Below are 24,151 nucleotides of genomic sequence, written 5' to 3' on the forward strand. Positions count from 1 at the left end.
CAGGATAACCCAGTGATAGAGCCGTGCTGAGCACGTGACCGATTCTTAGAGGTGGGTTCCTGGGCCATAATTTACTTACCTGAGTCTGAGAAAACCATGGGGTATTTACTCCTGGACTATATATGCAACTTCAGCCAGTGTTAAAGGAAAACAGAGCTAGACAAGGTCCTCAGAGGGCCTCCAAAATGTGGAAGGGGCTTCCATCTGAAGGTACATTGAAGAGATTCAGATTTTTTTTTTATATGGAAAAGGTGGAGGCTGAGACACATAGGCAGGATTTTGGAGTCATCTGAACTGAATGAATGGGAGAAACTTGTCACCAAACCCCAGCCTCCTAGAGGTAGGGCTCTGTAGTGAAACTGGAAAGAGGCAGCTGGTGCGTCAGTGAGATGAAATATCCTTTCACTCAATGAGAAGCACGCTTAAGGACATTGAGATCTCAGAGACTGGTGTGGAATAAACCTATGAGTGCATGTGAGCCAAGTTTACATCGGTTCCAGGATGATAGATCCACCACAGGATGTTAGGTGAGCAAGAAGCGTCTAGGGCTTGTGCTTAATCTTTTGAAGTCCACACCATGGGTGACAATGACGCCTTCCAAGAAAGTGCCACTCAGTGGTGCGGGTCTGGGAGGTCCTGACTTGCACAGAAAGGGGTTTTCTGTTTTCTTCTACATTAACTTGGCTCTCCAAAGTGACCAACACCACGCCCTAGGATTTTAAACCTCTTGACTTTTATTTCTTCTGCCTCATATTATGATGATTTAATGCTAATCAATACCTCAAGAGCGTTATAAGCAATGAAGCATCAAGGCTGTCGTGGCGAGCTCTGAAACACAAAAGGGCAGTCCTGTAAACAGATGTGTGGGGCCAGCTCTCCATCATCCAAGGTCATGTGGGGCAAGGAACACATCCGCGCACACACTCACATGCACACACGCTCACGCATGCTCACACGCACACATCCTGGGTTGGCTAAATAGCTTCAATGATTCCTCCAACCAGATGTTTTGTCAGAGTTGCTAATAAGGGACCAAAGAGACTGGTTTTTCCTTCTTTTCTTTCTTTCTTTCTCTCTTTCTCTCTCTTTCTCTCTCTCTCTCCCTCTCTCCCTCCCTCCCTCTCTCTTTCTTTCTTTTCTTTCCTTCCTTTCTTCTTTCCTCCCTCCCTCCCTCCCTTCCTTCCTTCCTTCATCCAGTGCTTAGGAGATGTGAAATGGTCAGCGTGCAGGGGGCGGTATGGAGAAGCAGAGAACTTCCGATGGAGTAGGAGACTTCCAGTGAGGCAGCAGGAGCTGACAGCTGCCCGTGACCTTGGAGGAGGAGAGTCTGACTATCTGACTTAGAAGGGAATGGTGTGACGTGGGCTCTGGATTGAAGAGGACAGTGAGGGTCAGAGAAAGCAGGGCCCTGCAGGCCTGGCCTGACCAGTGTGTGTTCCCCGTGACACTGTGCAGGTGACTGCTGGCTTCTGGCGGCCATTGCCTCTCTCACCTTGAATGAAGAGCTGCTTTACCGGGTGGTCCCCAGGGACCAGAACTTCCAGAAGAACTACGCGGGAATCTTTCATTTTCAGGTACTGTGCCTTGCTCACGACCCTTGATGCTACTTTCGTACTCTCTGGGTCCCACCCCAGATCTACTGAGTCAGAAACTCTGGGGGTGGGGCCCAGTAGCCCCTGTTTTAACAATCCCTCTAGGTGATTTTGATGCATACTTGAGTGTGAGAACCACTGATTTAACGTATCCATCCAATTACCCACGCATCTATCCCCCAGCTGTCTCCCCCAGGCCGTGTGGCCTTGAGGAAAGCACTTTGGACTGAGGGTCAGGAGATGTGGGTCCAAATCACCCACCGTCACCACTGTGTGATGCTGGTCAAGTTTTCTTACCCACAAACTCACCCTAGACTCGGCATTTCCTGCTTTCTCTGGCATCTCCTAAGTGCACAGATAAGTAAGACACAGATCCTGCTCTTAAGGAGCTTAGAGTTCATTGAAGGTCCGAGGCTGGACCACGGATGAGCACAGAGGTGCTTTCCGAGGTCCCCTGAAGAGACTCCCTCTGCCCGTCAGCTTCTTCCTGTGAGCAGCTGCTGTGTTTTCCCACCCCCAGTTCTGGCAGTTCGGAGAGTGGGTGGAGGTGGTCGTGGACGACAGGCTGCCCACTAAGGACGGGAAGCTGCTCTTCGTGCACTCGGAAGAAGGCAATGAGTTCTGGAGCGCGCTGCTGGAGAAAGCCTACGCCAAGTAAGCCGGGCAGGGAGGAGCTAGGAGACTCCACCGCCCCCTGGAGGGTCTCACCTGCCCCCTCCCCAAACTCAGGGTGTCAGACCCAAGTCCGTCCCAGCACCTGGACCCCCATGTCTGTGTCCCTCTGTAACTAAGAGAAACAGAAATTTGGGCTATGAGTTGAAAAGCGCAACTCTGTTCTGAGTGAATCTGTGAATCAGGGGTAAGCCTTTTAGCCTCCCTGCCCCCTAGCTTTCTCCTCTTTCGAACCTCAGGGTCAGTTCTTAGGTCAATGTGAATCTTTAAAAGAATGATGATGAAGTAGAATAAAACAAATGTACTTAGATACCAGACTCAACAAATTCTCTACCCTTTGCCCAGGAGTCATTCTCCTTCTTGCTGGTATTCCATGTTCAAAGCCTTCTTTTGGGGTCTTTTAATTAGTCTCATTTACTGGTACCCTTTTCTGCGTCCTCAGTGCCTTTCCAGCCCTATTCCCAAAGCAGGCCCCAGGGGATGCCTCTCGGCCTTGAGGGAGGGTCCCCCCTCCCTATCTATGCCCTAGAAACCCAGAAAGCCAGGGCCAGCTCTGGAAAGGTTGCACTTTGCTTTTTCTAGGAGGGGGTGGCCCGGTGAGAGGTGGTATGAGGTTCGTTCCCGGCCAAGTGCTGAACTGGCCACGTGAGACCGTGGCCAAAGCACCTTCCTGGTCCACGACAAAATTGGCCAAGGGCCCTCCTTTACCTTCCAGACCATGCCGGCCTAGCACCGCCCCTGCCCCTACCTTGCATGGTCCCCTCGTGAGGTTGCTAATGGCTGTGGATAACGCACACTTTCTTTCTTTTCCAACAGGCTCAATGGTTCTTATGAGGCTCTCGCTGGAGGGTCCACAGTGGAGGGGTTTGAGGATTTCACGGGCGGCATCTCTGAGTTTTATGACCTGAAGAAGCCGCCAGCCAGTCTGTATCACATCGTCCGGAAGGCGCTCCGCAGGGGCTCTCTGCTGGCCTGCTCCATTGATGTGAGCCATGATGATTTCTCTTGCCCCCACTCCCCGTGTTGGTAGAGAAGGGACCAGACACGGGGTGAGAGGCCTGGGAAGGCTTTGGGCCAGAGCAGCGTCTGGGACTTACTGGGCAAGTCCGATGACATATTGGTCCCCAGCGTGTGAGAGCTGGTTAAGACCTAATTAGTGGGGAGGAACTGAGGTTGGTCTCATGGTAGGATCCCCAATTTCCGCTAATTGTTAGAGCCCCTTTAGTCCTGTGGGAATTGCCCTAAGAATGTAGCCTTGATCCCTGGATCCTGGGCCCTGCCTTTGCTACCTCCCTTTTGCTAAGTAATCTTGGGATTTGGGAAAACAAATGTGATGATTGACAATGCTTGATGGACTTTGAGATTGCTGAAGGACAGGGAAGAGGCTGTGAACCAGGGTCATGCCCTCTCTGGGGGGTTGGCTGTATGGAGTGCCGAGGTGACGTGGAGACAGAGCCTAGGGGCCACCAACCCTGTGGTCTGTTGTCACCTGCCCCTCCACCTGCTCCTCCTTCCTCTCCCGCTCTTACCTGATGATCTCAGACATGTGAACGACAAGCGTCTATGAACATCCCAGCAGGATATGTGTGTTTTTGGTGGAGAGGTGATACGGGCATCTGCGGGGTGGGCTCTGAAAGAGGAAGGACGATTGGGAAGCCCACTCAGTGACAACCTGGAGAACGAGGACTTGTCCCGAACGTTCGTTGTGGATAATTAGTCTTCTTCAGGCAGCAGGGGGTGGCTCTTGGGGAATTCATGTCTTCCCAGTTTCCTGGGGCATTTTAAAGGCTGGTAAGTCATATTCCAGGCTTAGCAGCCACAGAGCCCCCTGTCTGGAACTGCAGAATTAAAGAGGGGTGAATGGAGAGGGCTCTATTTACCAGAGGTTCATCGTTGCATCTGTACCTCCAGCCCCGCACTGGAGCCCCCGTGTCGTGTGTCCTTGGAAAACACCATAGGACCAGCGCCACGAGGTCAGGGTCAGCCACCCTGAGTGGACTTGATTCTCAACCCAGGTCTCCAGCGCAGCCGAAACAGAAGCCATCACCAGCCAGAAGCTGGTTAAGAGTCACGCATACTCTGTCACTGGAGTCGAAGAGGTAAAATCGGGCGAGGGGAGGGCAAGGGTGATATGTAATGATATTGCCGTAAGTCCAGAACATCCTGGAGAGGAAGAGAGGGGATAAGCGCCAGGAGCTTCCCTGCCCTGCAGAGGGGCAGTCTCTCTCTGGCTGCACAGAGCCCTGGCACCACACGTGTGCTCTTGCTCGTGACAAGGGCCCTTCTGACACTTACCCACTCAGAGGTGGATAATGTAACCTCTCTGAGCTATAGCTCTATGGGCTCTAACTAAATGCAGGCTCTCCTCTGAGATGTAGCCAGGAAGAGGAAGAAGGTTCTGGAGGAAAGTTGTAGAAATTGTCAGTTAGATTCTACACTCATTCCAAGAAGTATGTTTGTGCAGGTAAAGCAGTGTAAACCCGTAGGATCCCCAAAGAGAAAAAAGGCAGTAATACCTGCCCCAACTTTCAGAGTGGGGTATAATAATGGGAAGGAGCACACGTATTCCTCACTCTCCAACCCAAGGAGAAAGCATGAGCTATAATTTTCATTATTCTTATTTACTATATTCTGCCTACTTCCAAAAAGAATTTGAGGTGGCTTACAATGAAAAGTGTAGACACAATAAGACCATACCAATCTAGGCTAAGACCAATCTAGGCTAAAGACATTGCAACAATTGAGAAATTAATTTTGCCTTTGGGTTTCCAGGTGGCCAAGGCAAAAAGGGAAATGCAATGGGTGTCTCAGCTCTTGCTACTTATTAAAATGGCATTAATGCTTATTACATGTGTTTGTGTTTGACAAATATGCTCTTTAATCAAGTCAATTCCCAAATATGAATTGAGCACCTATGTGTAAACATTGGGCTAGCATATGATGAAAGATACAAAGGAAAGTAAGACACTGAAGAATTAACAATTCATCTTATTTGTGTGGGTGTGTGCAAATGGAAGCACGGGGCTCATAGTGAATGTTCAATAAATAGTAGGGGAAGGAGGTACGTATGGGCTTTGGAGACAGACTGCCTGGGTGCCTGTCCTCCATCCTGGGTAACTGAACCTCTCTGAGTCTCAGATTTTTGAGCTGTAAAATGAAGATAATAACAGTACCCAGCTCATAGGATTGGCCTGAGGCTTAAATGAGGCATTTGAAATGCTTAGCACCTGCTAGTCGGCAGTACATACTCAATAAACACGAACTGCTGTGCTATTAGTATTTGTTTGGAGGGCGTTTATTATTGTTAGGTCTCATATATTAAGAACTGAGTCAACCACAAAATCTAAATCCAAGTTAAAGCAGACATAAACTTGTTTTTGTGCCAGACTCACTATTTATTCAACCAAACTGAAAAATAGAGCAGTTGGCCTACGCCTGACAACATGTGTTAAAAGAAAATAAAAGCACGGTTGTTTAGGGACATTTGAAAAATTGAATGCAAATCCTCTCAGGTGCAGACATGAATGCAGGGCAGGAGAGTGCAGCAACTCATTTGCTTTTTGTTTGTGGACCTCGCAGGTGGATTTTCGGGGCCGTCCAGAGAGGCTGATCCGGCTCAGGAATCCGTGGGGTGAAGTGGAGTGGACGGGAGCCTGGAGTGACGAGTATGTTCCTTCCTCTCCCCCACAGTCCTCGCCTCCCCCGAGGAAAGGCGTCATGCAAACACACGATAATCATGAGACCGATGGTAGAGTGAGTTCGGCAGCATTTTCTGTCTATAGATTACACAGCCTTCTTAGAAAAGAGTATTAATGGTTCCAGGCTGGGAAAAGCAAAACAAAACCCACTTAGCTGTTGTCTTTGATTCTGGATCTTGGCTTTGGTGTTTGCGAATTTGGCGGCTCAGTTGAATTTTGTCTAGGGCTGGAGGGTTTGCCTGTTTCCTGCCTCCCATGCTGGTGATCCAAAGGTGAGATCCATCATTCACTGTCGGATTCTTTCCATTCCACAAACCCTGGTCACTCTGATGAAGGCCAAAGCCATCAGTACCAAGAGGAAACCATGCTTAGAAAGCAGAACTCTGGCGCACTCCACTTCGGCGGCCTGGGTTCACAGTGGATTCCGGGCGTAGACCTACACTGCTTGTCAAGCCATGCTGTAGGGGCGACCCACATACAAAATAGGGGAAGATTGGCAACAGATGTTAGCTCAGGGCCAATGTCCCTCACACACAAAAAAAGGAGAAAGCAGATCTCCATCCTAGGAGCCCACTGGCCGCAGCAGCCGATGCTCACTCTCCCCGTGAACTCATTATGGGATGAGTGTCGATCTTTCCCGAAAAGTCATTAATGACTGGAGAGGTTCTTCTTGGGCGGGCCTCTCCGCTGGGCGGAGGAAGTCAGTCAGAGACAGTGACTGGACACCGAGGCCTCCATGGTGTCCTGGGACTGCTGTGCCCTGGAATTGATGTCACAGTGATGCAGGAGGATGGAGAGAGCATGGAGCAGTTTCCGTCTTGGTTAGCATTGCTGGCGTGGGGAGGCAGGTTGGCGCTGGGAAAGGAACTAGAATTTGCCAGCATCATTGATGAAGAGCCGTCAGAAATGGGAATGGTCATAATAAGACCCCCTCAATACGTCCTTAAACCTCGAGTGTGCCCCCATGTGCTGTCTGTACTTGGTGAGGCCACTGGGGCTCTTGAAGGGAACTTTATTACATTTAATCACACATCATTACTGCTCATAACTGTGATACTTCCCTTCAGGTTTGTGTGGAGAGGAAATATGTGTCCCTAGGGCCACAGATCGGCCTTCTGTATTAGAGATTTTTTATTCCACTGCCTAAGATTGAGCAAAACTCAAAAGTTCAGTTCTACCAACTGCGCAAAAACAATGTCACACCAAATGAAATTGAAACCCCGAGTTTTGGTCATTTTAACCGACAGCTGTTTACCAAGCTGCCCGAAGGGCTTCTCTGACTTTGTCTCCTTTTCTTGATGCCACTCAGTCTCTAGCAGGCTGGGACAGGTCCAAGGGTGGGAGGGGCTGACTGGTGAGGCCCATGTGCTCCATCATGTAGAGATACAGCCTGGGGTATATTTATACGTTGACTGCTGCGGGAGGAGGGGATGCATCTCTGAGCGACCATCCGCGGGCTCAACCCAATGTCTACTTAAATTAATTTTTTTTGTTTGTTTGTTTATTTTTCCCCCAAAGCCCCAGTAGATAGTTGTAGGTCATAGCTGCACATCCTTGTAGTTGCTGTATGTGGGACGCGGCCTCAGCATGGCTGGAGAAGCGGTGCGTTGGTGTGCGCCCGGGATCCGAACCCGGGCCGCCAGCAGCGGAGCGCGCGCACTTAACCGCTAAGCCACGGGGCTGGCCCTCTACTTAAATTAAACAAATTTTTTTCTTAGTTTCAAAATACCAACTGGGAGATTTAGGTCAGATCTAGAATTCTCCAATGTGTCCCCTTATCTTTGTTTGTAACAAGCACGTTCTGAGATTTGGTTCTGATCCAATGAACGTTTCAATGAATTAAAGACGCCCTGGCAGCTCTCCCGCCTGATCCCTCGGGGCTCCTGGAGGCCAGCTGGGAGGGAGAGGCTGGGCTTGGGTGCGCCCAGCTTTTCTACAGGGAAGGGGAGGTGTTTAAGTATTGCTGAAAGTATTCAGGGAGAGATTTTTTTATTTTTTAAGACCGATCTTGATACTGCTTGGTTATTTAGACATTGTGTAGATATTTCAGGAAAACCTAGCTTTGTAAAGGTAAGGTAGCTGGAGATGGCATTTGAACAGAGTGTGTGGGTATTGCCACCAAAAGGCCACCAGCAGGAGGTCTCACCGGGCAACATTCCTTCAGGGAAATTGCCATAAATCTGGGCCTGGTTGTCCTTCTTCCGGATCAGGAAGTGGACCATGTCCCTGTGCCCAGAGATGCTCAGACCCTCTGCAATATCTTCACCCCAGCCTGATGGATAAGCCTGAATGACAATTTACTAATTGATCCTGGCGTGCGTGCCTTCCTGTGACAGGCGTCCTCACCTCTCCTCTCTCGGACTTCCCTGTTCCTGTGATCAGGGGCCTGGGAGTCTTAATCAGAAATGTAAAACTTGCCTGGAGAGTGAAATTAGAGCAAAGCTGTGGAGCGCGTTTCTGCCACATGTATGAGGTCACCTTGCCAGTGCCCGTGGAGTCCGTGTCCCCGGTCTGTGTCCCCTCCCCACACACTGTCTGTCCTGCCTTTCCTTTCTGCCTTGCTTGTTTTTTTTTTTTTTGGTATTCCATTTCTGGCTCTTCGAGGGAAATTTAGCCGCAGTAAACACCTCACACTGCAGCAAATCCTTCAGGAACGACCACCCCTGCTTCCTTTTTTTAAAGAAATTGAATTTTCTTATTTTTCCCCAGTGCGCCAGAGTGGAATTACATAGATCCCAGGCAGAAGGCAAAGCTGGACAGGAAAGCCGAGGATGGAGAGTTTTGGTGAGAGAGTCGTCTCCCGGGGAGCTGCCCCCTTCGTTGTGGGTTCACTCCCAGTTCTGATGCGGGGCAGTGCGTCCCTAAGGTGTTCCAGAAATTCGACATGATGCTCGGCCAGGGGGCTTTCATTCTTCTCCCCTTTTTACCCTAGTGTAATTCTACCTCTCCACCAGTATGTCTAAAGCGTTGAAACCGCGCCATGTGGGCCCTCAACGGGTCAGCTATCAGCCTGTCTTCCTCAGTTGCTGTATCTTTCCAAGGGTACTGCTTCTGTCTCTTTAAGTCTAAGATTTAGCTTGCCATCAAAATAGGATAACTTCCTTCGCGGGTGGGCTAAGGAAGAAATGAGGACGCCCCTTGAATATGACACAGCTTAGAGGACATCTCTATGCTGGACACCGGTCAGAATGAAATAGGAGAACGCCTCTTGTAGGCTTAGCTGTAACCAACCTGGAGACAGGGCTGTGTTCTGATTGCCTCCTGGGGTCTCCTCCAGTTGACGGTCAGTTTCTGCTTGGCTGGTTAGCTGTGTGCGGGGGCCCCTCTCATAAGAATGGAGAGGCTAACGATAGTGAGGAATTTGGGCAAGTCTCTGTGTGTTTGTGTCAGTGGGCTCACATGGCCTCTGCTCCTTCCCATGCCCGGTAGACCTGCCCTCCACCACCTTTCCAGCCCAGCTCTCTTGCCCCAGAGCCCTCTGGTCCCTCTGCCTCCAGGATGTCTTTTGCGGATTTCTTGAGGCAGTTCTCGCGGCTGGAGATCTGCAACCTGTCCCCGGACTCCCTGAGCAGTGAGGAGGTGCACAAGTGGAACTTGGTCCTGTTCAACGGCCGCTGGACGCGGGGCTCCACCGCGGGGGGCTGCCAGAACTACCCAGGTAAGATGAAGGGCTGCCTGGGCCCCAGCTCCTCCTGGCTTGTCCACCTTGAGCTGGGTGTCTTCACATATTCATCTTTGGATATACACCCCTTGCACCCCGTTCTCTGGCTCCTGGGCACCCCTTGGAGGCCCAGCTCCACCCTGGGGCTTGGAGGTCAGGGCAGCACGGCTGGCCGGTGGCTCTGCAGCCCCTCACCTGAGGCCTGATCTCAGGTAGCACCATTCTTCACCATATCCCTGCTTCAACCCACCTGCCCCCTGCCCCCAAAGGACGTGCTTCTTTGTACTAACCGTGCTCTTGGCACCCTGCGCTAAGGTCTCTTGTTCTTCTCTTGGGCTTCCGCCATCCCCACCTGACCCAGCTGCCTGACACCCATCCCGCTGGGCTCTGGGACAGAGCGGCTAATGCGCTAGAGGAACACAGGAGTGACATCTGCTCTTTCAGTTGACTGCGTCCACCAGGGCAGCCATTTGCTTTGTGTTTGTGCCTGAGTCGGCGGTGGAGGGGCCTGACGTGTGGGCGGGGATGAGCACACCCGGGGCATGCGAGCGGCCACTCCCTGCTCTCATGGGAGTCATTGGCGCTCCATCCCTGGGGGGATATCTGGTGCAAACCGTTGCCTCTGCACTAACCTGGGCCCTCATCTTATGAAAGTTGGGACGCCTGCCCGGGTGACCAAAGGTCGCTAATATATCCATATGTAGGCTCCTCCTAGGTTGAATCAGCTGAGGCAGCTCCTGAGGAAGAACCTGAAAAACGACCCCACATCTCTAAGGAGTAATGAAGGAAAGCAAACCCACTCTCTCCACTTCCCGCCTCCCCAGACCCCGTGCTCCCCCGCTCTGATGGTCTGATGTGACGTGTTGATTGACTAGACTGTAAGCACAGGGCAGGCCAGATGCTTTCTTCTCAGGACAGAGCTCATTGCGGGGCTGCACTCAGTGCTGTGGAAGCGGCATTATAATACGGTCCCATACAGGTGCAGGCCTGGGTCTCGACTGGATCTCCCCAGCTTCATGCCCCATCCAACACAGAGCTCCCATTTGTGGCTGCAGAGATGCGTTCAGAGCAGAGAGGAAGGAGAGTGGATCCTTTCCTGCCACTGTCGCTCGGCTTACCAGCTGGGGACCCTGGGGGGATCTTTTCCCTTTTCTGAACTTCGGCTTCCTGATCCTCAAAACGGAGTGATAATACCCACCTTCGGAAGCGCCTTGTAAACCGGGTAGCGTTATACAAATGGGAGGTATTATTTTTATGGCCCATTCTCTTCCTCCCGTTCTGTTAAGGAGTAAACAAAAAACATAGGGATTGTAGTAATGTTGCATTTGGGGGAAATTAAAATATGCTCACCTTTAGCATGCTCTTAGAAAATGCATAGGAAATTTGCCTGGATCATTCTGGGAGCTCGGAACTGTGGGGAGTGCCTAAGGTATCTGTGCATACGGAATCGCTATTCCCACCTGTGCCCCCAACTAGCTGTCGGGGAGAGATGGATTGTTCCTGCCCTTTGGTAATGATGTAAATATGGATGATTATGGAATTATCTCTGTCTCCCCCGGAATCTACAAATATTTGGCTTTAAAATCAACACACTTGTGCCCTAAATAAAAATTCTGGAAGTTGGAGATTCTGGGAAAGTGGAAATGAATAAGTAATATTATTGTGAAGAAAATATAATAATCAGTGGCTCTCGGTCACCTGTGAATGCCTTGTGTTTTCATCAAGTTGGACCCTTAGAGGATGTAGGAACTCCCCTCCTCTCTCGACTCCTTTCTTTCCCCAGGGTACATCATTATTGAAATTGTTGAGGCCCTAGCATGGAGATGCCTGTCAGGTCCATCTGCTTCAATTGCGCTCTGCTGCTTGACTCTGTCATAGAACCGCTGTGTGCCCTTAGATGAGCCATTTGACCTCTCTGTGCCTTGGGTTGTGTAGTCACCATTTTGAGAGATTTTTTTTTAAAAAGTCACCTTTGAAACCAAGCAGTCTTTTAAAATATCCGTAGGTGGTGTGGCAGGCATGCTTCTTAATTGCCAATTATTATTCCTCATGCATTATTAAATGACTTGCTCTTGAAGGGAGTGTGTCTCATCAGTGGGCTGCAACGCCAAAGCCATCAAGTGAAGGCCCTGGGCCGATGGACAGAGGATGAGCAATCAGGGCTCTTTCGGGCTGTGATCTGAAGCGGGGGCCCTCTCTGAGGGAGAGCACATGCCCGTCAGGCGGGGCTTTCCAGGGGGCAAGAGTGGTGGTCTCTACAGCCCATCAGCAGAGGCCTCCTGGGTAGCTTGTCTCCTCTGGACTTGGTCCTCATCTGTGCCCTGGGACATCCTTTTTACCCAGAGATCTCCCTTCCTCCAGGAGAGGAAGATCTTCTGGAGATCTCCCACCTCCAGGAGGTGGGTTTGTCTTCACACGCCGGGAGCTGAGAACAAGGAGCTGTCGACCATCTCCCCAGGAAGACTTGGAGGTTCCCTCCAGGGGGCCCAGGGTAGCCCTGGGAACATGACACCTTGAATACTCCCTGTCAAGTGTGTCTGGGCCCCTGGTTGATCAAATGGGCGAGTGCCAAGTTTCCAAATGCCATGGGATGTGTCTGCTGGTGTGTGGGTGGGGTAGGGAGAAAGGAGGGGATGCCTGACCACCTTGTAAAGAAAACGTGCCGAGGCCTGCTTGCCAGGCACGGTTTGGCGAGAGTTCTCTTTCATTGGGATGATCAAAGATCTTCCTTTTCATTTTATTCTTCCTCATCTCCTCACCCCGCTGCGGGGGAACCACCATCTCCCGGGTGACTTCCAGCCACTTACTGGACCAACCCCCAGTTCAAAATCCATTTGGACGAGGTGGATGACCACCAGGAGGAGAACGAGGGTGAGCCATGCTGTACGGTGCTGCTGGGTCTGATGCAGAAGAATTGCAGGCGACAGAAGAGGATAGGACAGGGCATGCTCAGCATCGGCTACGCTGTCTACAAGGTACTCCTGAGCTGGGGTCATCCTTTATTGCACACTTGACGTCTTTGGTTGGAATATTTTGGCCAGTAATTGTAGTGTAACTTTCCTATTGCTTGAATATTCCTAATCAAGCATTCTCTTTGCTCCTCAAAATGCCTCTCCCAAGGGCCTTACTGAGCCCTGAATTCCACACTTAGAGATTCATTCCTATGCCGTATAAGTCTCTGCTGTTAACGCTGAGACATGTAATTCATCAAACTCTGCCTGTCATTGAGGGCTCAGTGGAAATGTGCCTATCAGACTCTTTCCAAGTATAGGCTTCACAGGGGACAGGAGCCAAGAACATGGGGCACAAGGCATTTGAGGTGACACAAGGAGTATGAGGGCATCACAGAGTGATGGGGAAGGGAGGCTGGATATGGGAGCCAAAGACATACACTCTCCTTCTCCTTCGGCAGCCTTGAGACACTTGTTGGGACACACGAGGCTGGGCTGGGGTGAGAGAAGCCACAAGGCCATTTTAAGTTCTGATGTCTCTGAATTGGGGACCACAGCTGGCTCTGGTCAGGCGGCACTGCCTGGCTCAACATGCCAATTTGTGCTGGTAACCTCCCCTCTATGGATTTCACAGCTTCACAGATATGTAAGAGCAAGACCTTCAGGTCTTGACGAGCCTAGCCGGGAACAAATTGGCATCCACTTTTTCATACAGGCAAAGACTCCTTGTAACAAATTCCGGAGGGATTCGTGTGGTTGTTTTTTTACAGTTTTGTTAAAACTGAATTTCTTGGGGAAAAATACAATGCTAATCAGGATGACCAAGAGCTGGCTGGAGGCCCAACACCTCAGTATAAATTACTGCATGAAAAAGAAGTATTGTAATAAGAAACCAGTAAGGAAAGTGCCATTGTCCAGTTCATACCCCTCCAGCCTCTTTCTTTCTCCTATTTTGGAACCTAGGGCCTTAGAGTTGAGAGTGTGTGTATGTGTGTGTATTTTATGTGGGAAGCATGGGAATTGGAAAATAATTGCTGCTTGGTGGCAGGAGAAAAAAATTTCAAATAAATGAGCTCCAATTCTACTCCAGCTTAGCCCTTCCATCTGCACCTAGAATGTAAATAGCAGCAAACCAGATTCTTTGCATATAAGGATAAATATCCGAGGAGGCACTTACTGTATGCGTGTCCATTCAACGCGCGTTAGGGAACATCTACTCGGTGCTGGGTGCTGTGCGGGAAGTTGAGACGCGGAGGTAAAGCACGCAGTTACTGCCCTCCAGGTGCTGACAGTCTAGAGGGGAAGTCAGACGAACGCTCTAACTGCCGGGCAGGGCAGATCCGCTATGATGGGGGACCAACATAGGGGGCTGAGGGCTCTTCAGAGAGGGACAGCTTCACCACGTACAAGACTTTTGATCAAGGCTTCAAAAGATGAGCTGGGTTTCAAAGGTAGAGAAAGAAGAACATTCCAGCCAGAGCGGGCACTATGTGCTTCCTGACAGCTGGAAAGGAAGTGATGGTTTTGGAGAGAGGGTAGTAGGCGGGTATGGCTGCAGGGTGGGCTCCTCAGGGACTGTGGCTGCCGGTTCTTCATCCGCCAGCCCTGCTTTGTATAACCAGAGCAGCAAAGCATTCTTTCAAAGGGGCGTGAGCCAACACACTGAAATAGCTTGTTTGGCATGGCATTTGCTCTCATAAATAATATATACAGCATGTCAATTTTTCAGACATCACATTACAGCTTCTTATAAAATAGCCCCATGTGTGTGATCCATGAGCCTTCTTGTGACCAGAGGCGTATAATTTAGAGCATGACATCTGAGAAAACAAGCAGTTTTAAAGTTAGGTTGAGGGGGATATAGGGTTATAGGGAGTACCTGGGGTTGTAGGCGTACCTGGGGTTGTAAGGGTACCTGGGGTTGTAAGGAGTACTTGGGGTTGTAAGGAGTACCTGGGGTTGTAGGGGGTACTTGGGGTTATAGGGAGTACCTGGGGTTGTAGGCGTACCTGGGGTCATAGGGGGTACCTGGGGTTGTAGGGGGTACCTGGGGTTGTAAGGAGTACCTGGGGTTGTAGGGGGTACCTGGGGTTGTAGGGAGTACCTGGGGTTATAGGGCATACCTGGGGTTATAGGGAGTATCTGAGGTTGTAGGAGTACCTGGGGTTATAGGGGGTACCTGGGGTTGTAGGGGGTACCTGGGGTTGTAGGGAGTTCTTGGGGTTGTAGGGAGTACCTGGGGTTATAGGGAGTACCTGGGGTTGTGGGGCGTACCTGGGGTTGTAGGGAGCACCTGGGGTGATAGGGAGTACCTGGGGTTGTAGGGAGTACCTGGGTTTGTAGGGAGTACCTGGGGTTGTAGGGGGTACCTGGGGTTATAGGGGGTACCTGGGCTTGTAGAGAGTACCTGGGGTTATAGGGAGTACCTGGGGTTGTAGGGGGTACCTGGTGTTGTAGGAGGTACCTGGGGTTGTAGGAGTACCTGGGGTTGTAGGGAGTATCCGGGGTTGTAGGGGGTACCCGGGGTTGTAGGAGTACCTAGGGTTGTAGGGGGTACCTGGGGTTGTAGGGGTACCTGGGATTGTAGGGAGTACCTGGGTTGTAGGGGGCTGTAGGGGTTGTAGGGGGTACCGTTCTCTGACCCCTGTATCTGCCCCCTCTAGCTTTAAATGTCTGTATACTGGAGTCTAGTTTGAGGTTGAAAACCTGACACTGATTGAGAAGCAGCCAGAAACCGCAAAGGCTAAGGAGCCAGGCTTGTCGGGCCTCGTCTCTCTCCCCTGTTACCTTCCTGCAGTGACAACAGGCTCATGCCAGGCAGGCCTGTCGTTTGCATTCAGGATCCTGCATTTCAAAGGTGACAGTCCCTTTCCATCCATCAGTGGGCAAGGGCTAAGGCCTGCTCCCTGCCTCCTGCTCCGGATTTGTGCACGCAGAGGCCCCGCGGGCTGGCTGGGTTCCCGCCCGCTGACTCTGGGCTGGGTGGATTCAGAGCACATTGCCAGCAGCGGTGGGCGTGCTGAATGGAAAGCAGCAGGGAGGTTTGGAGAGTCCCTGCTGAGGGGGGTGAAGGCTTTTAGGCAGGAGCAGAGGAAGATGCCGTGAGGACCTCTGCTCTCCCAGACACCCAGGGCCACTGCATGAGTGGTTTTGGTTTTAAACTCAAAATTAGAGGAGTGACAGTGACCCTGAACTTTTCTACCTCTGCTGCCAATTATAGATGGGGGCACCGGAGTGAGGATGCCAGCTGATCCACATTTTCCTACTTTTTGTTTCTGGGGTTGCAGGCAGTTGCCCACGGACCCAAGCCATGAACAATGCCCTTCCTGTTCTGGTCCAGAGCCTGCATGGCAGGGGCAAAGCGGGGAAAGGACCCTAGGGCATTTGAACACCCCTCTCTCCCCTGGACGTGGGAGGGCTCCCACTGTGCAGCTGAGGGCAGATCTCCTGTGCAAGCCAGCATTCTCAGTCACAAACAATAGAGCCTACCTCTACCTAGACTAGTGAAAAGAGAGTTGACCAGATCATGTAACCAAACCAAGGGACGGGAGGGCTGCTTGGGACAGGGGACTTGCATGCTAACAAGACCCTTCCTGTCCACATCTCCTCTCTGCTGTCAACGCCATTCTCCTGGTCCAGCTTTCTTCACAGTATCCCTAATATCAAAGGACAAAAGAAGGGGCCCCTTCCTTAGTTGCAATTCAAAAATCTCAGAGAAGTCTCTGATAGACTCAGCTTGGGTCGTGTGCCTGTGCCAGGACCAATCACTGTAGCCAAGGGCAGGATGGATTATGGCTCAAGTTGGGTGAGAAGCCCATTCTGGGTAAGCCCTTGATCTGGAGGCCAGGTGTGTAGGTCTGTAAGATGCTAGCTCTCACTTAAACCCCACAGTTATTACTCCTGAAGAATTTGGGATCCTGGTGGATGATATAACTAGAAAGCAAAGTAAAGAAGTGGAACATTTTTTTCCATTCAGATATCTAGGGCTCGGTAGTCTACAGACGGCCTTGAAATTCATCAATGACTTTCCAGTTTTAGAAATGATGACTAGTCTCTCGCTTTAGCACAACTTCCTCCCCAGGGGCCCAGGATTGCAATCTGTCTGCAAGATGTGGGGAGGGACGCAAAGGCACAAGGGAAGGACTTCGGCACTCAGGTGACCTGTTCTTTTCTTCTGTCCTGTAGGTCCCCAAAGAGGTATGTGAGTGCAGACAGAGATGTCCTTCCTTTGGTAAGAAATAGCTTTGCCGCCTTCACAGATGGGCATGCAGCAGCACCTACTTCCTGTAATGGAAGCCTGTTCTCCCACAGACTCCCCCATCATGTGGTGAGCTGGTAACTCTGAGAGTTGGTAAGGACAATCCTGGGTCCCACCTGCCAGGCCCCTGTGGAAGGGGACAGTGGTGACCTTTGCCCTCTGTGTGCCTGGTGGTCTGATCAGAATAAGATGATTATAGTGCACCTTAGCTCCTATTTATCTAGCCAACAGAAATAAATGCCCTGATCTCTAATAAGAAAAGGAAGCACCAACTCTATCTTCTCGGCTCCTGGCTTTTCCTGCGCCTCCTCAGGGATTTACAAGTGGATTAGAGAGACGTATCATCATTGTCATACTCACATCTGGGGTTTCCTGCTGCTATCCAAGGCCTCACCCAGCTAGCCCATCTGCCTCTACCAGTTGAAGGAGAAGCCTCAGGCAGCACTCCTGGGGAGGGTACTGGCATGGCTTGCTTAAGAGTACATCCTCGGTGGCAGCCAGTGCAAAGTAAGGCCCCATTTGTTCTGGCCTAGTGAGCCTCTCCTTGTCTGCACGCTGGAGACACCTGGAGAGCTTTTAAAAATATCCGTGCCCAGGCTGCACCCCAGAACAATTATAACTGTGGAGTGATTCCAATGTGCAGCCGAGGTTAAGAACCCCTGTTCTGTCTGGGGCTCCCCCGGCTGGGGTGAGTTGCACTAATTATGGAGCGGTGTATTTGCTCTGTTGCAGTCTTACCCCCTCTTTCCTGGGTTCCCAGGCTCGGCCAGCTATGTAGCATGTGCCAGTGACGCCAAGTTCACAGGCTCCAGCCCATGTCTTGTTTCAAGGCTGCAGACTACGATTCTACCTGCCTGTTGGCTCACGAATACATATTGTCCATTATGGAGGTAACAGACAAGGGAGTACGGGTGATTTAGAGCACACACCTCTTCACTACTAGGAAATAATTACATCCAAACCTACGTTAAGTCTGGTCGATGGTGGTTCCCATCAGAAATGCCCCGTTTATAGGAGAGAGGTCGTATGCACAGTGGAGCTTCCCCTAACACACCTCCCAGTGCCCTCAACGTGTCACTGTGGATTCTGTGCTCTGCAAGTGCCGGTGGGTCTCCAATCAACGGTTCTCAAACCACTGCCTCAGAATCCCCTGCGGGGCTTGTTGAAGCACCGATGGCTGGGCCCCACCCCTAGAGCTTCCGATTCTGTAGGTCTGGAGTGGGGCCTGAGAATCAGCTTTTCTAACAAGTTCCCCAGGGATGCTCCTGCTGATCCTGGGCCCTCACTTTGAGAGCCAGCCTCAGTTAAACCTGATTGACCCCCATCCTGTCACTCCTAGCTGGGCCATCCAAGGGCAGAGGTGAGGGCCAGGGGCTGGTGGCACATGCCTGTTTGGAGTCCCCGGTGGGACAGAAGGGACCCAGCTCTTGCCTCGGTGTCCTCCAGTTCCCACCCTGGCCTCCCAAACAGGTCTTCTCTATCTGTCCCTCACGGGGTTCTTGCTAGAACTCAGTTTGCCCCTTTCCCAGCCCAACCCAAATTAGAGTCTGCTTCCCCACCTCAACTCCGGAGTCCTTTCTCCCTCTGGCTCTGCCTCTTCTGCGTGCTGTCATCAGGGAGGGCAAGAATGACACTTAGCCCCCTAGCACTTAGACCTCGACCATGGCCTTGCTGGCCATGCCCTAGCATCCTCCTGCCCAGAGGATAAACATTTTCAGGGGGAATCCCAAGGGCTGTGGCTGTCCTGGTAGCCAGGTCAGCCGGAGCTGGCTGGGGAATCCCTGTGGAGTCCTGATCAGGGCAGTGGGGGCAGGTGGCCCTGCCTGCCTCCCGTGCTTAGCAGACCTGTGATCCAAAGAGGGTCTGGTGACTGTGAATGGATGCTGTCCACTCTGGGGTGGGCATTCTGGCTCCAGGTCACACAGAAGTCACAGCCCTTACAGCTTGTCAGTGCCTGTCCTCTATCACAGGCATTCTGATTAAGATTGGTGATAAAGATACAGTGCTACGGAGGCTTAATTACAGCAATAATAACGTTGGCACCCATGTTTTCAAAGCACTCTGCAGGCACTAATTAGCCCATGTCACACGCTCACAACCTCCCTCGCCCTCCTACAAACAGGTGGGCAATGGGAAGCATCTTCTCCTCTCCGAGGAGAGCCCCGGCCCTGAGGGAGGCCTGGCTGCCGTCACCCCCTCTGTCTGGCTCCTTGGCCCCCAGCCTGACGGCCCTGGTCACCTTGCAGAGCAATTTTCCCTGAGAGGCCAAGGTAAGCAGCCCTTCTGGCTGCTTTTGATGAGGACCAGGGTTTAAGCTCACTTCTCCAGCCACAGGCCTGTACTGGGGCTTTCAATGCCACACGCCCGGGTACAGCCCCAGAATAAGAGTCTGTTGGATTCAATGAGCGGGGGTTTCATGAGGACAAATATCCAGAGAGAAGCTGAGCACACCCAGAGACCCTGCTATTCAGCTCTTCATTTAATCCAGAAGAGGACAAGGAGTCTGGCCAAGGTCGCATAGTCAAGGTCATTGCCACAAACAGGGCCTGGCACCCAGAAGGTGCTCTAAATACAGTCGATGATTGACACATGGTGCGTTCACGAAGAATCCAAGGCCTCCTGATCCTTAGCCCAGTGTTAAAAATCAACACTTCCTCAATCAGCACGATAAAACCAAACTCCATGGCCCCATCTGCCAGGATTTCAGAAGAAATGACCCGATGTTGCTTTGTGCAGCTGGAGAGTCACACGGACGTGCACCTGGGCCGGGACTTCTTCATGGGCCACCAGCCCTCGGCCCGCTCCAGCACCTATGTCAACCTGCGGGAGGTCTCCAGCCGTGTCCGGCTGCCCCCGGGGCAGTACCTGGTGGTGCCGTCCACCTTCGAGCCCTTCAAGGACGGCGACTTCTGCCTGAGGGTGTTCTCGGAGAAGAAGGCCAAGGCCCTGTGCGTGTCCTTTCCCTCCATGGAGGTGGTGGGGGGTCTGAGTGGCAGGGCTGGGGCCCCGTCCCTGTGTGTGACCCACCCCGGTCCCAGCTGATGCTTCCCAGAAGAAACTTGTGAAACACCACAGGTTCCAGGGTCCTTCACTGGGTGTCCCCTCCTGCCCCCTCCACTTTGGTCTACAGGACACTGGGGGAGTTTTTTTTTTTTTTTGAAAAAAGGTCAAGGCTGGAGAGAAGGGACACCAGTGACAGCCTGGTTGGAGGGTTCTCCTCCCAGTGTGGCTAGACCTGTGAGGTCCAGAGAGTAGGGTCCAGATGAGATGAGGGCACCACCTCCTCCCCTAAGACACACACACACACACACCCCACAAATACAAATACCACACATACATACACCACACATACATACACCACACCACACACACCGCACACACCCCACATGCAAACACAAACACACACCACACCACACACGCACACAAACTACCACACAAACGCCACAGTACATACCACAAACACATACCACACACACATACATCGTACATACACATACCGTACACATTTACAACACATACACACACACCACACAGTCCACACACACACAAACACCACACATCCATACCACAAACACATACCACACAAACACACACAAAAGCCACACATATACACCACAAACACATACCACACACACACACACACATGCCACAATACATACCACAAACACACACCACATGCACACACACATACTGCACACATATACACCACATACACCCCCCACACACACACAAACACCACACATACACACACGACACATAGTAGATACAGACACAAACAAATACCACACATACCTATATGCCATACACATACACACCACATACACACCCACACCACACAGTACACACACTTGCCACACACACAGTCACCGCACATACACACACAGAACACACAGAACACACTCAGTATGCATATACCACATACACACCACACATACCATATACACCATACACACACACACACAATACACCACATACCAGTACATGTATACACGCACACAAAGGCTATGGCTTGCTGACTCATTCCCCAGAGGCTGTTTCAACAGAGATTCACATAGCTGGGTTCTCAGGGGAGGAGAAGAGTGGTAACTGAGGCAAGGTGGGGAGAGAATTCTCCAGAAGAGTGATCCACCAGGGTGAACATTCTAGACTTCATGAAGAGCAAACTGAATATGGCAGCTCTCGTCTCTGGTGAAAAACTCAGGGTGGGGTGGGCATTGCGGAGGAGAAGGGAAAGGATCCTGGTAGAAGATTCAGTTTATATACTTTGGTGCTGGTAGGAACTGAAGGTCTGGGTAGGAAACCAATCCCTCAGAAAGGTCAAGAACTTCCTAAAAGACCCTAGCCATGAGCTATACTTTTTACTTACTCATATTTGGTTTATTTCTTTCTTTGTGTTTCAGGGAAATGGGGGATGTGGTAGCTGGAAACCCACGTGAGGTATGCAATCTTTTAGTATGCCAAGCTCTGGCACTGTTGCATAGCAGTCATTCGAGGTTTCTTATTGATTTATGAGTTCTTTATATATTAAGGATGAGAACTTTTTATTCATCAGGACCACAACTTTTCCAGGCCCTGGCTCTTCCTGATGAAGATGAGATAGAAGCAGCACTGGGACCCAGGCTTTGTAACACATCCCTACCCGCTAGGGGGAGTCTTATCGTCCCCCTATCTGGTCAGCTGGACCCTCACATACAGCACTCCCTGTGTTCTTGTGCAGGATAGAGAAGGCGATGGGAGAAAGAGATCCAGTCTCCTGCTCTTAGATAGACCTCTAGTCTTTTAGAGGATGAATAATGGTATGAAAAAGCTCATAAGCTCATGCCAGGAATGGATCTAAACCCGTGCGTGTGTAGTCTGTGGGTGCTAGAGTGAGCACCTAGTCTGGGAGGGCTCCATGGAGGAGGTGAGTTCAGAGTAGACTTTGGAGGAATTTGAAGTGTGGATTTACCTTCCTCTCTCCCTTAACCCCTCCTTTGTGTCCTCAATCTGCTGTCCTCTTCCTCAGATGATGTGCGTGGAGGCAGCATGTTGAGAGTGTGGCTGCTCCATGAGGGTACTCTCTGGGGGCCACACTGTGTCTATGGCCTGTGGGCACTCGCCAGGGGTGGGGCAGGGCTATCTTCACGGGGGCACAGGACCAGCTTTCACCACTCCATTCCATCCATCCAAACGGATTGGGGTGTCTCTGCAGAAGCCACACAGAACACCCCACAGCTGCTGAGTTTGTCTTTGGCTGAATGGGAGATGGGGCAGACGTTCTATTATTTGGCATATAACAAATTTGTAAGCTCGTATTTCTGCAGAGGCATGAGACGCTGCCAAATACAGATCCATCTTGCCCTGGGGGGTTATGTCATGAGTTTCTTAGGAAATGCGTGCCCCCACTGTCTGTTCTTCCTCCTTCCAGCTAGTCCCTGAACTGAGCTGGGTGCACAGTGGTCAAGCCAGTGGTCAATAGGGGCCCCCCTCGAGTCAGCTGAGGTATCAGGCACCAGAGGCCCTTCCTGTGCTTGTGGATCTTGGTGATCTCGCTGCCCCCAGAGGACTTACCTGTCACAGTGGCATCTCTTACTATCATGCAGATGTGTTAGAAAGGCCAGTGTGCCAGTGTAGAGGGTATGCATCTGGGCCCACTATTCAATTTTCTTTTGGTTTCCACTAAATTGAGTTAAAATTGACTCTAAGTCCACATTGTACCAGGTTGGTGGGAGTTCAATCTTGGTCATTGTGGGGGCTCCCCAGCATCTCCCACAGTCTGGGATTTTCTGAAGCACCAAAACAACAGGAAATCTCATCTGGCCATGAGTCCACCCTGGTCTCCCTTGAGATGCCCACCGTCTCAGGTCACAGGTTCTGTGCCAGGGCAGCTCTTGGGCTTCTGCGTTAAGTCTGGGGCCTGGAATCTTTGGTGAATGAGGAGCTCCCAGGCCTAGGGTCCAGCCTTCCCTTCTGAGGTTCCCAGAGCAAGGCTGTGGAGCCATACAGGGAGCCATGTGGTATCCCAGGGCCCTGGACTTCCAACATCTTGGTCTCAGGTAAACTCGGCCTTTTCTCTGGAGGGCACAACTCACCCAACACACACACACACACACACACACACACACACACACACGCCAGATAACGTCTTCAGAGGACTCAGGACTTTATAGGAGACAAGAAGAGCTGTTGCCTTCAAGAACTTCTATTTTCCTCCCTCCAGAAACCTCCAACTCATGGACAGTCAGACGTTCAAAGGGCCTGACTGCCTGCTTGGACTGGGGGAGGGAAAAAATATGGGTTGGGCAAACACACTCCTGGAATTTAGATGTGTTCACTTTGAGCAGGGTTGTAAAGATGTTGTCAACACATAATATAATAACAGTAAAATAGTTCCTTGCTTCTGCCACGCTGCCTTACCATTTACAAAGCATTTTCACACGTATTCTCTCAGGACAACAGATAATTCCACTACAGTAAGTTCCTTGAGTGCAAGGACCATGTCTCATTCACCAGTGCATCTCAGACACAGATACAGAACAGTTCCCAACGTGTGCTGGGCATCCAGCAAATCTGTTTTTGAATGAACGAGCAAGCTGTGAAGTGCCCTATACACCGTTGTATAAATGCATCTTTCTTCTTCCTGGGTAGCCACAAATTCCCTTGTGTGCAATGGTACCCCCATGGTAAAGTGCCTGCCATGTACCAGTATGTGCCCAGATCCATTTATTGGGTTTTTTTGGTGTGCAATTTCATACTTTTTTCCCCAGAATAATACGGTATTACTCCATGTCCAGAATTTATGGATCTCCCATTAGATTTTGGTGTATAGTATATTGTAGCACATGAACAATGTAATGTTTTTATTCTGCAAAACCACTTTAGAATCAGATATGTGTGATGAGAAGTGTTTATCATTTTTTCTTCTAAAAAGTTTAGAGGTATTGTTGGATTTGCTCATCATATTGTGTAAACAGTATGACAGGCATTAACGTCACCATGTTAGGGGATAATAGATGAGGGGACAGAGCCCTGGAGAGGTTGGGTTGTAGAAGGATGCTGAGGGTATCTACTCTGGGTGTCATACCGGTGGGTGGTGGAGAAGTGCGTGGGCTTCAAAAACTAGAAGTGCTGGTTTGAATCCTGGCTCCACCATTTACTAGCTGTGTGATTGTGGTCTGTTACGTAACACTTTTAAGGCTCAGTTTGTCCATCTGTGAAATGTAGACAGCAATGAGACTGACCTCATAGAGTGGTCATGAGTATTAAACAAAATAATCTATGTAGAGTACCTGACAGGTAGTAAGTACTCAGCAGAGGTAAGCACTGTTACTACAGTTATT

At 50.8% G+C, this 24,151-nt stretch overlaps 1 protein-coding gene across 1 annotated transcript in view; it reads left to right on the forward strand.

The window, feature by feature from the left end:
* CAPN8 (calpain 8) overlaps window positions 1-24,151 on the forward strand; it is a 65,097-nt gene that overhangs the window by 28,507 nt on the left and 12,439 nt on the right. The window contains exons 3-13 of the mRNA XM_058533643.1: window positions 1,456-1,574; window positions 2,113-2,246; window positions 3,081-3,249; window positions 4,280-4,363; window positions 5,844-5,929; window positions 8,672-8,746; window positions 9,460-9,620; window positions 12,423-12,598; window positions 16,760-16,771; window positions 19,569-19,780; window positions 21,233-21,269. Coding sequence (XP_058389626.1) covers window positions 1,456-1,574; window positions 2,113-2,246; window positions 3,081-3,249; window positions 4,280-4,363; window positions 5,844-5,929; window positions 8,672-8,746; window positions 9,460-9,620; window positions 12,423-12,598; window positions 16,760-16,771; window positions 19,569-19,780; window positions 21,233-21,269 — 1,265 coding nt within the window. The remainder of the gene's footprint in view (window positions 1-1,455; window positions 1,575-2,112; window positions 2,247-3,080; window positions 3,250-4,279; window positions 4,364-5,843; window positions 5,930-8,671; window positions 8,747-9,459; window positions 9,621-12,422; window positions 12,599-16,759; window positions 16,772-19,568; window positions 19,781-21,232; window positions 21,270-24,151) is intronic.

The sequence above is a fragment of the Diceros bicornis genome, chromosome 38 (genome assembly GCF_020826845.1).
Source record: "Diceros bicornis minor isolate mBicDic1 chromosome 38, mDicBic1.mat.cur, whole genome shotgun sequence".
NCBI classification, from domain to species: Eukaryota; Metazoa; Chordata; class Mammalia; order Perissodactyla; family Rhinocerotidae; genus Diceros; species Diceros bicornis.